Source organism: Acanthochromis polyacanthus, chromosome 21 (genome assembly GCF_021347895.1).
Source record: "Acanthochromis polyacanthus isolate Apoly-LR-REF ecotype Palm Island chromosome 21, KAUST_Apoly_ChrSc, whole genome shotgun sequence".
Lineage (NCBI taxonomy): Eukaryota > Metazoa > Chordata > Actinopteri > Pomacentridae > Acanthochromis > Acanthochromis polyacanthus.
Genome location: NC_067133.1, coordinates 9,173,338 through 9,188,763, shown reverse-complemented (window position 1 = coordinate 9,188,763; position 15,426 = coordinate 9,173,338). Strand labels below are relative to the sequence as shown.

Below are 15,426 nucleotides of genomic sequence, written 5' to 3'. Positions count from 1 at the left end.
TGCGGCTAACATCAAGAGAAGAAACAACAATTTACAAAGTTGAAAAGTCTGCAGCTTGCAAAATTGGACAAAGGAAATAAAGTCTCTCAAGCATGTTCTTCAACTTTTAAGCAGAGATCCGCTGTAGCGTCCTGAGGCATCTGAAGAACAAGATTTGGCTCAAATAACTTGAAGTGTGGTACAACGGCGGCATGAGGCTACGTAATCACAACAACGCAACCATTATTCCACTCTGGTAATCGTATCATTTGGCACCCCAAATGAAGCTCAAATTGTTTTCACACCGTTTTTAATGATCAAGCAAATTGCAAATTTCCCTGCTGTGTGATCAATAAAGAGTCTGTCTATAAAGTTTACATAACAGGAATTCCTGGTAGTGTTACAGGAGCACTTGGAGCAGAGTATCACTGTGCAATGAAACTAGCTCGACTTAGAAGTTCAAATCAAGTTCTGTTCTTGATTTTTATAGGCAGTCTTGTAACTGACGTATCTCACACCACTGCTAACAGAACAACAGTGTTTGTCAAAATCCAAACCATGTATTTCGTGGCCCGAACCATCCACCCCAGCCTCGTCCCTCTATTGATTTTGCAGCCCTACAGCAACATCACACTGCTTCATTCTTGCACTGCGACGGACAAGAGTCATAATTCTTGAGATTTCTTGAGGGCCTTGTCAGTTGAAAATAACAAATGTTGTTTTTTGGGGGGCTACACTTGATGCTGCTGTTTTTCTTGTGCGAATAGTGCCAAACACAGCTTCCCCGATGGTATAAGATATCCATATTAGTGGTTGTGTTGTGCTAATTACGCCGTGGTGAGGCCCAAATTTTAATTACCTGGTCCATTCCGCAGTGGCAATGACCCAAATAGACTCGGAAAACAATTTGTGCACTTTGAGTTCCGTCCAGAGCCTCGCAGTCATAACGTGGTTTGTGAATAGTAGCCGCCTCCTGTGTCTAAATATGCATTAGTAGGCATTCTAATGAAGCTGATGAGGCCGACCTCGTGTGTCCAGAGGGGGTGTGTTTGCTCAGAGGCAGACAGTCAACGTGCTCAGAGGACCAGCCGACAGGTGTGTTATTGGCTCCCGATGGCAGACGACGTGGGCATTACCCTGCGACGCCTCCCCGCCAGCCTTCAGTTTCATGGCAGACATAACTCATTTCATAGAGTGTTAATTTGGAGCACTCTTCCATTACAGTTTGGCATTGTGGCGCGTGCCAGCACTGGCTCGCGTTGCTGCATTTCAATTTCACATTAGGCCAGTCACACAATTGGGCTTATTAAAGAGTGTTCCTCCGCACAAAATTGCCTCGGAACTGTAAAATTATACACCAGCTCTGACTTATCGACACTCTGACCCTCCTCCTCCTCTCCTGTTCCTTCCTCTCCCTCGTTCATTTCATCTTATCTTTCATTTTCCACTCATCTCGTTTCGTCTCCACCGCCGCTTTCCCTCTTTCAGAAGTCTCCTTTGCAACGGCGGAATATTAAAATGAGATTTGATGAGAGCGTTATCAGGCTGCCAGTCTTTTGTCCACTTTCTCCTTTCTGAAGGAGACTCTTAGTGCTGGAGGCAAAAAATAAAAAAAATAAAAAAGTGTGTGCATGTGCACATGACCATGTCTGTCAGGGGGGATAAAGTATAAACTGCCTCCACCTTCATATCTCCGCTCTGATATTCCGTCTGGCATTTTGAAATTCTGCTCAGACGGTGATCTTCTCCGGGGCAGGGAAGTCGAAAAGTGGAAGAGAGAGCTGGAAAAAAAGTGCTCTACCTCTTCTCGGTTGCCATCACCTTGGATGGATAAATGAAAAGTGTGGACCCCGACAAGTGCAACATGAGATGGTAATGGGCTCGCTCTGCAGCCAGAATGCCATCGGGGCGATTCATGCTCTAAAGTTGCAGCTGTGTGGTTTGGAAAAGTCAACATTCATTTCGTGAGGAGAGAGAAAACCAACTCGCTCCCCTCCCTTTATCCAAACTTTAAAATGTCTATATTTACACCACCAAAGTGAAAACATTTGAACTTTTTGTAAAAGAAGATGAGCGACTTTGATTTCTTTCAACTTTATTTTCCACTTGACAGCCCATTAAATGAAAGCTCTCACCACCATTTCGCTGCCTCTCGACTCCGCCGTTCTTTTCACGCTGCACAAACACACCAATTCTGCCTTTGCAGCCACCTTCTCCTGCTCCTATCTCGCCGAGATAGATGGCAGCGAGCAGGAGGGAGTGAGGGGGAGTAGTGGAAATTAAGAGGCGAAGGGGCTAAAAACGACGCCAGCGAGAGTTCAATCGATCTCGGCCGGCCTCTTTATTTACACAGCATCTCTTGCTCCGCGACTTCCAACAACCCCACAACTTTCGGAGGCCTTCATTCATCACTAGGAGCACGATGGAGGGTCGGGGCTGGAGGCGTGAAGTGCAGAGGGGATCGGAGGGCAGGACGTGGAGGGATAAGGTGTACAGAAGATGTAATCTCCGAGTGTAGCACCACGGAGCAGAGGGACAAGATAAGGGCAGCTGAGATACCGAGGAGGATGGAAGCTGTCAATGTGATGGAGGGGGTTTAGGGAGATGCAGCGGAGCAGAGAAGGGAATTAGAAAACCAAAAGCGAGATAAAGCGATCATTAAGAAGGAGAAGGATGGAAAAATGAAGTTTCTGTAGAACTAAACTTCCTTCTCAAATATGTTTTGGGGGAAACAGATTATGTTCCTCACTGAATGCAGCATACAGTATCTTTTCCATTTCTTTAAAAATTGCTTTACTGTTGCTCCATTACAGCAAACTAATCATATATTAGATGGGACCAGACTCGTCACACTGGCAACCAAGAAAGTAAAGGAGAAGATTCCATTTTAAAAAACAAATTGAACCAAACAGAGTGAAAACAAAACCAAAGTCTAACGATAATGCTCCCAAACAGGATTCATACTTTCTGGGTGAAAGTCCTGCTATTGACTCTTTATGTGGACATTGTGGCTCTTTCTAACCAGAACCTTTATCTACAAAGCCACAGATGAGAAAATATGTTTATTTCAGAACTAAAATAACCAAGAAGACAGCATAAACAAAACCTAATTCTGAAAATAACTGATGCAAACCCTGGTCTTCTCAAAGAAAGCCCTGTGCTGACTGACCCAAACTTTGTGACGTTTTCAAACAGGACGTCTTTCCATCTATGTCAAAGTCTTACCATTTGTTGAGATTTCATTGAAAACATAAATAAAAATGCAGTTTAGGATCCTGAGGAGAAGCATCAAACGGGTCACCAAAGAGAGTCGAATTTTAATCCAAACCCTGAAACTGTCCTCAAACTTAAACTTAATCAAGCTTCTAGCACAGGTTTAACTGAGAAAATCATCAGCCAGTGTGATTTTTTACTAAATCCAACCAAACAATGAGTGAAAATTACACTTTATTGGAAGAGAAATGATGCCAAACCACATGCAAAACTTGATCTCTTCGGTGAAAGTCCCGTTTCTGACATACGCCTCCATTCTTCTACCTCCATATGTGGACTTTTGTACGACTTCTCAGGCGAGAAAGTACGCTTGAATTAAATTAGGTTTCTTTCAAGTCTTAACCAAACTCCTAACATGTACTTAAAATATAAAAACCAAAACCAAAGCAAGACATTTTCCAAAACCTAACCAAGAAATTTTGGTGCCTCAACTTCAACTCAAGTTTCTAACATGTAATTATTTTTTTATAAAAGCGTCAACCACCATTTTTCTCAACCAAACCACGTAGTTTTACTGCCTAAACTCAACAAAACACCAAGTCAAAACCAGAAAGTAACCAATAAATGAAAAAAAAACCCTGAAGTCTAAGAATATTGGTCCCATGTGTGATACAAACTCTGGTCTTCTCAGTGAAACTCCTGCTGCTAGGTTTGAAGTTTAGTTCTAATGTTTGGATCCTGAGAAAAAGCTTCCAAAAATGTTGTGAAAGGGTGATATTTGAACCCAAACTCTAATAATTGCCTAAATCTAATCAAAAAGCCCAAACCCATGTAGTTACTACTGTGAAAGTGTCAACCAAAGCAGGATATTTTCTTAAACTTAACCACATAATTTTAGTGCCTCATGCCAACCAAACAGTAAGTGAAACCCAAATTTAAGTCCAAGACATCTTTCCTTCCCACCTCCTATGTGGACTTCGTGGCTCTTTCAAGTTGGAAACCTTAACTTTGATTTCCCATGTGGGAAAATATGTCTTTCTAACCAAACATCTAACAAGCACTTACCAGTTAGAAAGTGTAAACCAAAGCATGGTATTGTCCGATACAGTTTTGGTAGATGAACTAAACGGCGAGTGAAAATCAAACAGTGACAGAAAAAGTCCTAAAAGAAAGTTTTGGTCTTTCCTACAACTATTTATATGGACATTTTTGGGTTCTGTCTACGTCTTCTCCTGTTGTTTTCATCCTGTTGCTTATCATTTTCTGCATCTTACTATGCCTTTGTGTCATTTTTGTTAGTCATTATTTTGGCATATTTTGTGTGATTTTGCATCTTTTTGTGTCATTTTTGTCTCTTTTTGTGTCATTTTTGTCTCTTTTTGTGTCATTTTTGCATCTTCTTGTCCGTTTTTGTGCTGCTTTCATATCTGCTTGTGTCTTTTGTGTCATTTTTGTCTCTTTTTCTGTCATTTTTGCATCTTCTTGTGTCTTTTTCTGTCATTGTTGTCTCTTACTTTTGCATCTTTTGTGTGTGTGTGCACACTTTTTAAAATTTTCTTGCATCATTATATCATTATTACCGTCATACTGCACTGTTGCAGTGAGGAAAAATGTGATGGGAGCAAAAATACACCCAGAAATTAAATGCTACAGTTAACAAATTGTAGCTTCTTGCAGATTTTTTGAAACATGTCAGATCAAAATATGAGGGAACATTGGTGAAAACATGTTAATTTCAAGATGAAGTTAAGTTTCTTTCTAACCTTAATCAAGCTTCTAACCTGTACTTATTGTCGTGAAAGTGTCAACCAAAACATGATGTTTTCTAATACTTTTCTGAAGTTTTTGGGGTTAAACCTAAGCAAAGAGGGAGAGAATAAACAAAGTAAACAGTGATAGACCACCATCCCATGATACCAGAGGTTAGAAATAAAAGAAATGTTTCCTTTGAGATGAAACAGGAATCTATTTTTTAGCCAGCTTCCTATCTCTTTGTGTTTATACCTACTTGTTCCCTCCTCTAATGCCGTGTCCAACAGTGCAGGAAGAGTTGCCTCTGCGGTGGACGTCTTGTTTCGGTCTCGGTCTCGTTCCCTCCCCGCAGACGAAGCCTCTCCGGCTCGTCGCTGCCGGTTCTTCTGGGCCTCCATAGCTTTGAGTTTCCGGGCGTGTTTGTGGCCTTTATAGTGGGCTTCTGCTTGGTTCTGCAGGAGGAAGAGGAAGAGAGAAAACCAAGTTAACAGGGAAGGGAAATAAAAAAGCAAAGAGTTTGACACTCTGCGCTTTATCTGCTGGAGAGACTAGGGTCCACGTGCAGTAAATGTTAAAATGCACGGCTGAATATTCGAGTCTGTTACCACCTGATAACAGCGCCGGTGCATTGGGAGGCCAGAGGTATAATTGCATGTGTAATATGCAACAAGAGAGCGCATTCCATCTCGACAACCGCCCCGTTAATGTGTGCCGCGAGAGTCGAGCTCCGCAAAACCGGGACACATGTGGCGGCTAATGCTAACGCACTCTGGCTCTCGTGATGCACAAATCAGATGCATTTTCAACTGACTGCACCGCAGCGATAGACACGCAAATGTCGCTCCGGTTGGATTGTGGTTTCACCTTCACATTCTCATCACTCTCACGACCCCGTTCAGTCCGAGAACAAAGCCCTGCTGTTGTCAGAGCAGCCGCCGATACACAAGAATCAATACAGAGATCACTCATTAAAAGCTGAAACAGCCAGAGAGGATCATCAGCTCCACAGTTACAGAGCAAAAAGAATCCAGGCAAATTATGGAAAATTGTTCTACAGAATCACCAATTCAATATGCACAGTACAACCATTATTAAATGAGGTTTGAAATTAAATCCAAATCACATAAAGGCTCCCAAAAGTGAAAATGGAGGCAAATGGAGAATAATTTGGACAGTTTTATCTTTAACTCTGCAGTTGTCTTTTTTAAAAAAGAAAAAAAAAACGTTAAATTGGGAAAAGATTCAGAGCCAGACTTTGCAAAAGCAGAAAAAGTAAACCGATTTTCAAGTTTCAAATGGCGCTGTAACTAACTATTGTGGTATTTTATTAAAAATTGGCAAAAGAATGTTTTGTCGAACCACATTATGAAAAAGAAACCAAACAAAACGACACAAAGCTAAAACAACCAATAAGATCAAACCCCATTATTCTCAATATTATGCTCAAAAACACAAATTACATAAAGAGATATGCAAAAATACATACAGTGTGATACATTACTGTAAGCAATAAGATTATAAGAATGCTAGGAATGAAGTATTAAAGTAATATCACAAACAATGAAATGTTGCTTGTGAAATTGGAATATTGTGCAAAAAAAATACAAAAAATATTCTGATTTTCAAGTTTTAAACTGTGCTTTAACTAATTATCTGTGACAGTTTCTTTCAAAAAAATGAAAAAATTCAGCTCAAAATTGTGGTATTTCATTCAAAATTGCCATGAAACAACCCAAAACTGATTATGTTTAAAAAAAACAAAACAAGAAGGAAAAGAGCAACCAATAAGATAAAATAAATCCCTATTATACCTGAAGGAAATTCTTCTTAAAAGTTACATGAAATGAAATATTCCATGTCTAGAAAAAACCCCCAATAAGCTATGGTATATCTTACTGAAATTAAAAAGAAAATATGAGTAGAATAGAAAATACTGCAAAGTAATATCACAAATAATAATGAAATATTGGTTGTGAGATTGGAATATTGAGAAATACATTTAAAAAAGAATCTGTAAAAACCTGAAAGTTTTGCACTTTTTTAATACAAACTTCTTTAGTCTCTATAGTTTATTTTGCATTTTGTGACAGCAGTATGGGGAGGACTTTTTGACTCGCTAAAACCCAAATCCCAACAGCGAGTTTGAAAGGCTTGTTAACTTTACGAAAAGATCCAAATCACACAATTTATCACTGTAAAAACTTTGAAATTCATTGGATATTCAACTTTCTGATGGTCCTTGGAATTATTTTAGTTTTGTCTGGAAAATCAACCAAATGTAAGTTTAAAATCACATTTTTAAAAATTTATATCTCTTCATCTTCTGTGTCTTGTTTGGAAAAGTTGCAGAAAACAAACATTTGCAGTAACAAGATTCTGCAAAAAACAAAAATATTCTGCACCCCTCTCTGCAACCATGAAGCCTTTAGTGACTGGTGATTTTGTACTTTCGCATCTTCTTGGGTCTTTTAGTGTTGTTTTTGTATCTTTCTCTGTGTCATTTTTTTCTCTTATTTTTCCATCTTCTTGTGTCTTTTTGTTTCATTTTTGTCCCTTATTTTGTCATTTTGCATCTTCTTGTGCCTTTTTGTGTTGCTTTGGCATCTTGTATTATTTTCAGGCATTTCTGTCTCTTTTTGTGTCGTTTTTGTCTATTTCTGTCTTTTTTGCATCTTCTTGTGCCTTTTTGTGTTGCTTTGGCATATTCTTGTATTATTTTCAGGCATTTCTGTCTCTTTTTGTGTCGTTTTTGTCTATTTCTGTCTTTTTTGCATCTTCTTGTGCCTTTTTGTGTTGCTTTGGCATATTCTTGTATTTTCAGGCATTTCTGTCTCTTTGTGTCATTTTTGTCTATTTCTGTGTCTTTTTTGCATCTTCTTGTGCCTTTTTGTGTTGCTTTGGCATATTCTTGTATTATTTTCAGGCATTTCTGTCTCTTTGTGTCGTTTTTGTCTATTTCTGTGTCTTTTTTGCATCTTCTTGTGCCTTTTGTGTTGCTTTGGCATATTCTTGTATTATTTTCAGGCATTTCTGTCTCTGTCGTTTTTGTCTATTTCTGTGTCTTTTTTGCATCTTCTTGTGCCTTTTTGTGTTGTTTTGGCATCTTCTTGTATTTTTAGGCATTTTTGTCTTTTTGGGTTTTATGTCATTTCTGTCCCCTTGTGTCGTTTTGCACCTTCTTGTGCCTTTTTGCCTATTTTAATGTTTTTGTACATTCTTCTGTCTCTGTCATTTTTGTCTCTAATTTTTACATCCGTTAGGTCTCTTTGCGTCTTTGTGACATTATTACCGTCACACTGTTTCCATAGAGGCGCAGGACTTTATATTGCAAAGATAAATGAACCACAGTGAGGAAAAATATGCAAATGCACGGCAACTGGAGTTCAGAGAGTTAAGAAGCAGGTGGATTATGCTGCAGCTTTCCCTTCTACCTGAGATGTCTTCACTTTAACCCTTCTTTGAGAAATAAATCATGCAAATCCTCAGGCACTGAGCTGGATTAATAAAAAGACTGGACGTTTCTCTGAAGGACTCATAAGGGATGAATAAACACACGGAGGAATGAAACGCAACCTGCAAACTCAATACGGACTTCACAACACAATCGGTCCAGTTTGCAAATAAAGGTTACTACAGAGATACAAGCATCGGTAGAAACAACTCCTTCACATCAGCACATCGTGTGACCGATCGGCCGTGAAAAGGCTTCGGAGAGTCGCCCGATGTGACGAATCTGGAGCCTCCAATTGAGTTTCATTGTAGGAAGAAGGACAAGGTGTGAAATGAGCTTTGGTTCTAGTACGCACGGGGATCTTCAAAGGGCTCCAGATTGTCCAGCGATGAAGATAAAAGCACACAGACACGTGTTGGGGGGGGGTGTAAAACATGAAACTGCAGAGAAAGAGCAGATAAAGCTGTTCAGGCGGCTGGTTTGTTTAACTCAATGAATAAAACTGTTCCCCTCGAGTCGCCCTCTGCATTATTGGGTGGCTGCTCTGGAAGTATTTCCCTTTTTATCAGAATTGCCATTTGTCGGTTTTGCTGCGCTGAGCTATAAATACGAGCAGCCCAATTATATTCCGGTATTACAATGTGTTATATGGAGCACAAGAGGAAGTAAAATAATACAAAAGTAGGTTTTTTTAGTGGGTACACAAGTTGTACTGAAACATAAATTCTACACACTAGTAAAGCGCCCACACACCGTAGTGCTACTGCAGAAATTTGACATTATTTCAGCACCACTGTTCATGTATTCTGGACACCTAAAACACCCTAGCAATATATTACTGTTTATTGTAGACTCAAGTCGAAAAACTAACGATCATCTTCAACATGAAACCGTACGTAACAAAGAGACCCGATAAAAACTATCAACTGACAAAACTCCTCTTATCTTAAGGTGACCCAAAGTATGAATTAAAGCAGAAATATTACGTACATGTGAAATATGTTGACAGTTGGAGAAACTGAGAAAGGCAACATTTTGTTGAGCCGTCCATCAACCCCAACCTCCTCCGTCTGCAGATTTAAGCTGTATTTCCAGACAATTATGAAGCAACTTTGATACAAGCTTTAAAATGATATAAAACAGAGAAAATTAATTAGTCTTGTTTTCATGAACTGCTTTGGGATATCAAAAAAGAAAAAAACTCAGTTGCATAGCGTCATCAGAAGGTGGTGCTATAGAAACACAAAATATGTACATTAAATAATCCTTTAAATCATTTCATTTGCTGAATTAAACTTTTTTAAAAAAATGAATCCTCTGAACCTGCTGGGTTTTTTAGGCATGTTTTCTTTAAGGAAATTTTTTTAAAAATCACAACATTTACCTGGACCAGAAACTGTAACTGTTTTACTAAAAAATTAATAAATGACCGAAAACATCAGTTTACAAGTCTATCTTAAAAATGTCAAGCTAAAGCTGTAAATATTTTTTTAAATATTTGCTGCATAAATTTATTTTAAAAATGTGTTTAAATTAGATAAAAGAAAAGGCTTTTTAAAATCTGGTATTTTCTGTTTATTGAAAACAAAAAGTAGATTAAGGATTGAAAAAATGATAAAGAATAACTTATTTTACAGATTTTCCCTGTTTTATTGAATAATTAGTAAATCACGGGGAGAGCATTAATTTACAAGCTTAACTTAAAAATTGCAGACTAAAACTGGGAATAATTTCCACATCAAAAATCAGTATTTTTCGAAATGTTTGCCCAAAAAAATAATTTTTTAAAAATGTGTTTAAATTAGATAAAAGAAAAGGCTTTTTAAAAGCTGATATTTGCTTTTAATTGAAAACAAAACGTGTATTAAAGACTGAAAAAAAAATTGTGAAAAAATTTAACTGTTATTTCACAGATTTTCCCTATTTTATTAAACAAGAAGCAAATTAAAGAGAAAACATTAATTTACATGTCTACCCTAAAAAATGCAGACTAAAACTGTAAGTAATCATAAATCTGTGCTTTTTGAAATATTTGCTCTGTGAAATTGCAGTATTTTTTAAAATTGTGTTTAAATCAACTAAAAATATAATTATTTTCCAGATATTTCTCATCATTTTCTAAAATCTTTCCCATTTTTGAACATTACTGTATTCCACTGTAATATTCCGCTGCCAGATTTTGACTGCTTTTTGTTTTTTACTGCCTATCAGTGGTGTTAATGTTGCGGCTGATCTACACCCCTGCGGCTGGGTGGAAGCCAGAACATCTGGAAGTCGTCTAAAAGTGCGACGGTCTGCGGGTGTTAGACTGCTCTTTGAGGTCAGGTTGGGTTAAAATAAGCAGCAGTGAAGCATCCTGCACGGGGATAACTGGGTATATCTGAGCCGACTCTGAGGACGGCGGTGCAGCAGAGTATTGATGGTCTCTGAGAGGCAGATAAAGCCACCGTCGGGCCTCACACTCCTCTTTAAGTCGCTGTGCAGAGGCAGCCAACGGGATTTGCTCTACTGTGTGAAGAGCACGTCTGCTTTTCCGTCTCCAGAGCCTCAGACCTGCTTTGAAGATGGAGTCCAAGTAAAAAAAAAAAAAAAAAACCAGACCTGAGATGTCTTAAGGCTTTCTGCACCATTATCTGTTTGTTTGAATGAATATGCATGAAATGTCACGGGATGTTTGCGCTGCATCTACAGTACGGCTGTTTGTTGTTCGCGGTGGTGGAAAGAAATGTGACGTGAAGCCGAGGATGCTGCCTTCCTGCTGCGGCGGCTGATTGTTTCTGCTCGTTGCTGATAAATGGCAGCTCTCCCTGCTGTCTAATCCCTCAAACCAAAACAAGCCGCACACATGCAGAGTGCGCTGGAAAGGAAAGCTGAACAAACTTCAACACACATAACTGGAAGAAAGAAAAAAAAACCCCTTGCTTTTCATTTTGCAGGAAGGAGCACACTCCAAGTTTGCATAGACGCACACTCATGCAGTGAGTCAGAGATAAGAGCTGAGGTAATTGCAGAGATAATAATAAAAACTGACATTCAAGAAGATAGCAGAAGCCCAGAATGATGATGTTCTCTGAGGCAAGACTGGCTCTCTGCTATAGGGTGCTGCTTTTAATGCTATGAATTACAGTCTCTTTCTGTTCCGCCTTGTCCGACAGCCTCCTCCTAAACAGCGGCATGGAACCGATGACGCATTATTTCTTACCGTGGAGTTGAAGCGCAGGTGGCAAATGTTGCAGGAGATGATCTGCTTCTTCTTGAGGGGCTGAGGGACTCCGAATGTGTGGTTGATCACTGCTTTCTGAACAGGATCCATCTGAAAAACAGAAACAAACCACCAAATGCATTAGATCTGCATGATTTTATTTGACCAAAAAGCAAAAGCAACGGTTTGATTTACCGTGTTAAAAATTCATGGCGAACAGTAGGAAATCACTGCAGCCAAAACCTGTAAACCTGCTCTACCGTTCTCTTCAGAATACAGTGCTTCACTTTCGGGACTATGCCTTCACTGTGGTAGAGCTGGACCAGATTCACGTCAATCAACATACTTGTCCATGTCGTAGTTTACACAGCTCTCTTCTTTAGAAACTATTCTGCAGAATGGGATTCATCTTGTCAGACAATATTTTGGTTTATTCAGACATTCATCTATAAATTCCACTTATACAGTCCCATATCATCACACTCCCACCTCCGTTCTTCACTGTCTGGAGTATGCATTCACTGTGGTAGTTTTCTGTTGGAGTCAAGTCAGGTGATAAACTTGTCCAGGTCATTATTTTCACATTGTTCTTCTTCGAAAATCCATGCTGGAATATTCCTCTCAAGCTTCTTGTCAGCCAGTATTTTGGTTTATCCACAGACATTCATGGTGCATCTATCAAAGTCATCTCCCCAACATCTTTTGCACTCATGCAGCCCCATATCATCATACTCTGTTCTTCACTGTCAGGACTATGCATTCACTATAGCAGTCCTGGCCAGGTTCACACCAAACAAGCTGGACTGCATCTGGGCCAAACAAGTTTATTCTGGTCTCATGTGATCAAAGAGTGTTCTCGAACATTCATCAGGTTTCTTTTCATGTTCTTCAGCAAAGTTTCGTCTTGTAGTTTTGTGCTAAAAAGGGTGTTTTTCTCGGATGCCGACTATCGAGGCTAATATTACGAACTGTCATTCAAAGCCTTTGAGCTTCACAGAAACTCTGATTTCCATCGATCACCTCTGTATGAAGCAGCTGCTGCCTGTTTTTCACAGCGAGACTGTGAAAGTAGTTCGCTGTCCGTGGAGTCATGTTAGGAGGACGACCACTGCAGCCATGATTAGTGGTACTACGGCTCCTTCTATACCATCTCATTATTGCTGCAACTGTGCTCCCATTGATTTTTAGTTGATCTCCCTACGTCCTTTTTCCATCTTTCTGAGTCTTACAATCAGATTTTTCATTTCCTCTGTCAGTTCTTTTCCATGTGGAACCATGATGCAGACATGCAGATGGAAACAGCTCATAGGTCCAAAACTGAGAAGGTTCTGCTGTTTTGTTGCACTGAGTTCAACTTTGAGACCTAAATATCAAAATATAATCTTTGTAAAGTAGTTGTTTTCAAAAATATACTTTTAAGCTTAAAAAAAGAACAGAGAAATGAAAACTTTACTGTGAAATAGCATGAGGTTTCATTATCCTTTGAAGCAGATACCTCAGTTCTTCCTCGCAATGGAATCTGATTTCTCATTATGAACCAAATTGCTAAACTTCATTTCATGAACCACATGAGGATTGACTTTAGATTGAATAGAAAGGGGACAAAACAAGGCATCCCCTCAGTGGAAATACCTACTTTATCATGCAGGAAATCTAATAACTGTTCTGGTGCTGAACTGCCAGAATGCAAAGAACAACTGTGACTATAACAAGTACAAAAGTAAATAAATTCTGCCTTATTCTTATGCTTCGCAACAAATTTATGCTTTCTAACTTCTCTTGAGTGGAACGATGACAGAAAACAAATGCTGCCAGAGGCCCTCGGAAAACTGCAAATGAATCAGGGTGGTTTGATGCCTCACAAAATGCTGCCATTGTGTGGCTGCAACTAGAAAAGAAAAAAACAGTGTACCTGCACACAAAATAGGGGCTCTTTGCCTCCTTTTTTGTGTGCAGAGCCACACAGCTCCAAGATCAAAGTGTTTTCTGGGCGACTTTGTTCCAGGACAACAGCGATCGGGTGCAATTAAGGAGAAAGAGGAAACACTAGAAGAGCCCTGATATGCATATAAGCAATATGTAGTCAAGGAATGAACCAACGTTGCTTTAAACTCTTAAGTTCTTTTTTGACACAACAGATATGAATCCTTTTACACATGTCCATATGGTGTATTTTTTTATATGCTAGAGGATACATGAGGGTCAGCATTTTCCCCTTGAAACTGCAGTGTATCAAAACCACAGATTCAGACTTCCAGGGAAAAGGGAACCAATCATGCCATTTTGGACTCCTTTTAAGACATTTTTGGACTTTAAAACAATATTTTGATTAGTTGTGGATCTTTTTTCTCCTTTTCAGGCTACAGTAGCAGCAAGGCAGTCAGCTGTGCATAGAGAAGCCTCTAGTCTCCACTCAGTTACTGCAGCAGCTCAGACAGGCCTCTCAATGCCACATTTACTAATTTGACTTTCACTGTCAAATACAACAAGTTCTGAGTCACCTTGGACAAGCTGTTGTCATTTTGGATAAGTTTCAAGTCTTTTAAACTAATTGAAAGTCAGTTTTGGACAAGTCAAATTAGCTTTGTGCTCATTTTTGTATCATTTCAGGCTATAGCAGAAGTTAACTAATCAGCTGTGCACAGAGAAGCCTCTAGTATCCAACGTTAGATTTATTTGATTTTACTTTTATTGTCAAAAATAGCAAATTTGGAGTAATTTAATGCAGGTTTTCGAACATGTTTTACTGATCTTAGACAAATTTGAGTCATTTTGTACAAGTTTTAGTACTTTCAGTCTAGTCTCCACTCAGTTGCTGCAGCAGCTCAGACAGCTGTGAAACCAAAAAACAGTTTGCAAATAGTGACATAAGAATCGTTTTGGACAAGTTGTCATCATTTTAGATAAGTTTCAAGTCTTTTGAACAAATTTTAAAACATTTTGCACAAGTTAAATTAGTTTTGTGAAAGGCTTTCTGTCATTTCAGGCTAACAGCTAATCAGCTGTGCACAGAGAAGCCTCTAGTTTCCAACGTCAGATTTATTCGATTTTACTTGGAGTAATTTTTTTGCAAGTTTTGCATATTTTTGGACACGTCTTACTGATTTTGGAAAATTTTAAAATTTTGCACTTTCAGGCAATGGTAGAAACAACTTTGATTGTTCACAGAGAAGCCTCTAGTCTCCACTTGGTTGCTGTGGTACAGCAGCTCAAACAGGTTTAAGGCCGAACATTCGCTTAAAAAACATCAATTAAGTGACAGTTGCATCAATAAAAATGTTGAGTCTCACCTGAGAGATCTTTGGTCATATGCTGGAGTCGTGTGTGTAGTTAAATCTAAGTCACGGATTTTAAAATTATTTTCCCCAACACATTTAAGTTACAACTTTATGGGAGTAACTTTGACCATGTGATTATCCAAACTTGCCAACGGGCCATTTAAAGCCATTTTCCCTGGGCCGTGTAAGAAATAAACTTGACTAATCCCATGTAAATTACAGTTTTTAGACTCACAATTATCTCTTCAAGTGCTGTTATGTGTGACACTTCTCACTTCTGCAGTAGTAGTTTTTCAAGATAATTATTGCATTTTTTTTTTAATATGTGGATTCAATTCTCTCCTTTTTTCTGCCCTTTTGTAATAACTCTCTCTGAGGTGGGCACCATTTACATTTTAACAATTTAATTTCACTTTGTAGTATAGTTCTGTCTATGGAAAATACATTGTAAAAGCATTGTTGCGGTAATTCTTTCTGCTCGCTGTAATTGAAAGTGAGAAATGTGTGTATTAGTGCTTCTGTATTATGCAACAAAGATGAAAAGGAAAATA

At 38.7% G+C, this 15,426-nt stretch overlaps 1 protein-coding gene across 2 annotated transcripts in view; it reads right to left on the bottom strand.

Annotated features, from left to right (window-relative positions):
• Positions 1 to 15,426, bottom strand: part of znf385c (zinc finger protein 385C) — a 213,671-nt gene that overhangs the window by 20,973 nt on the left and 177,272 nt on the right. For both annotated transcript variants that reach the window (XM_022207387.2, XM_022207389.2), the window contains 2 exons: positions 11,598 to 11,708; positions 5,201 to 5,396 (listed from right to left, as the gene is read on the bottom strand). In XM_022207387.2, the coding sequence (XP_022063079.1) occupies positions 5,201 to 5,396; positions 11,598 to 11,708 (307 nt within the window). The remainder of the gene's footprint in view (positions 1 to 5,200; positions 5,397 to 11,597; positions 11,709 to 15,426) is intronic.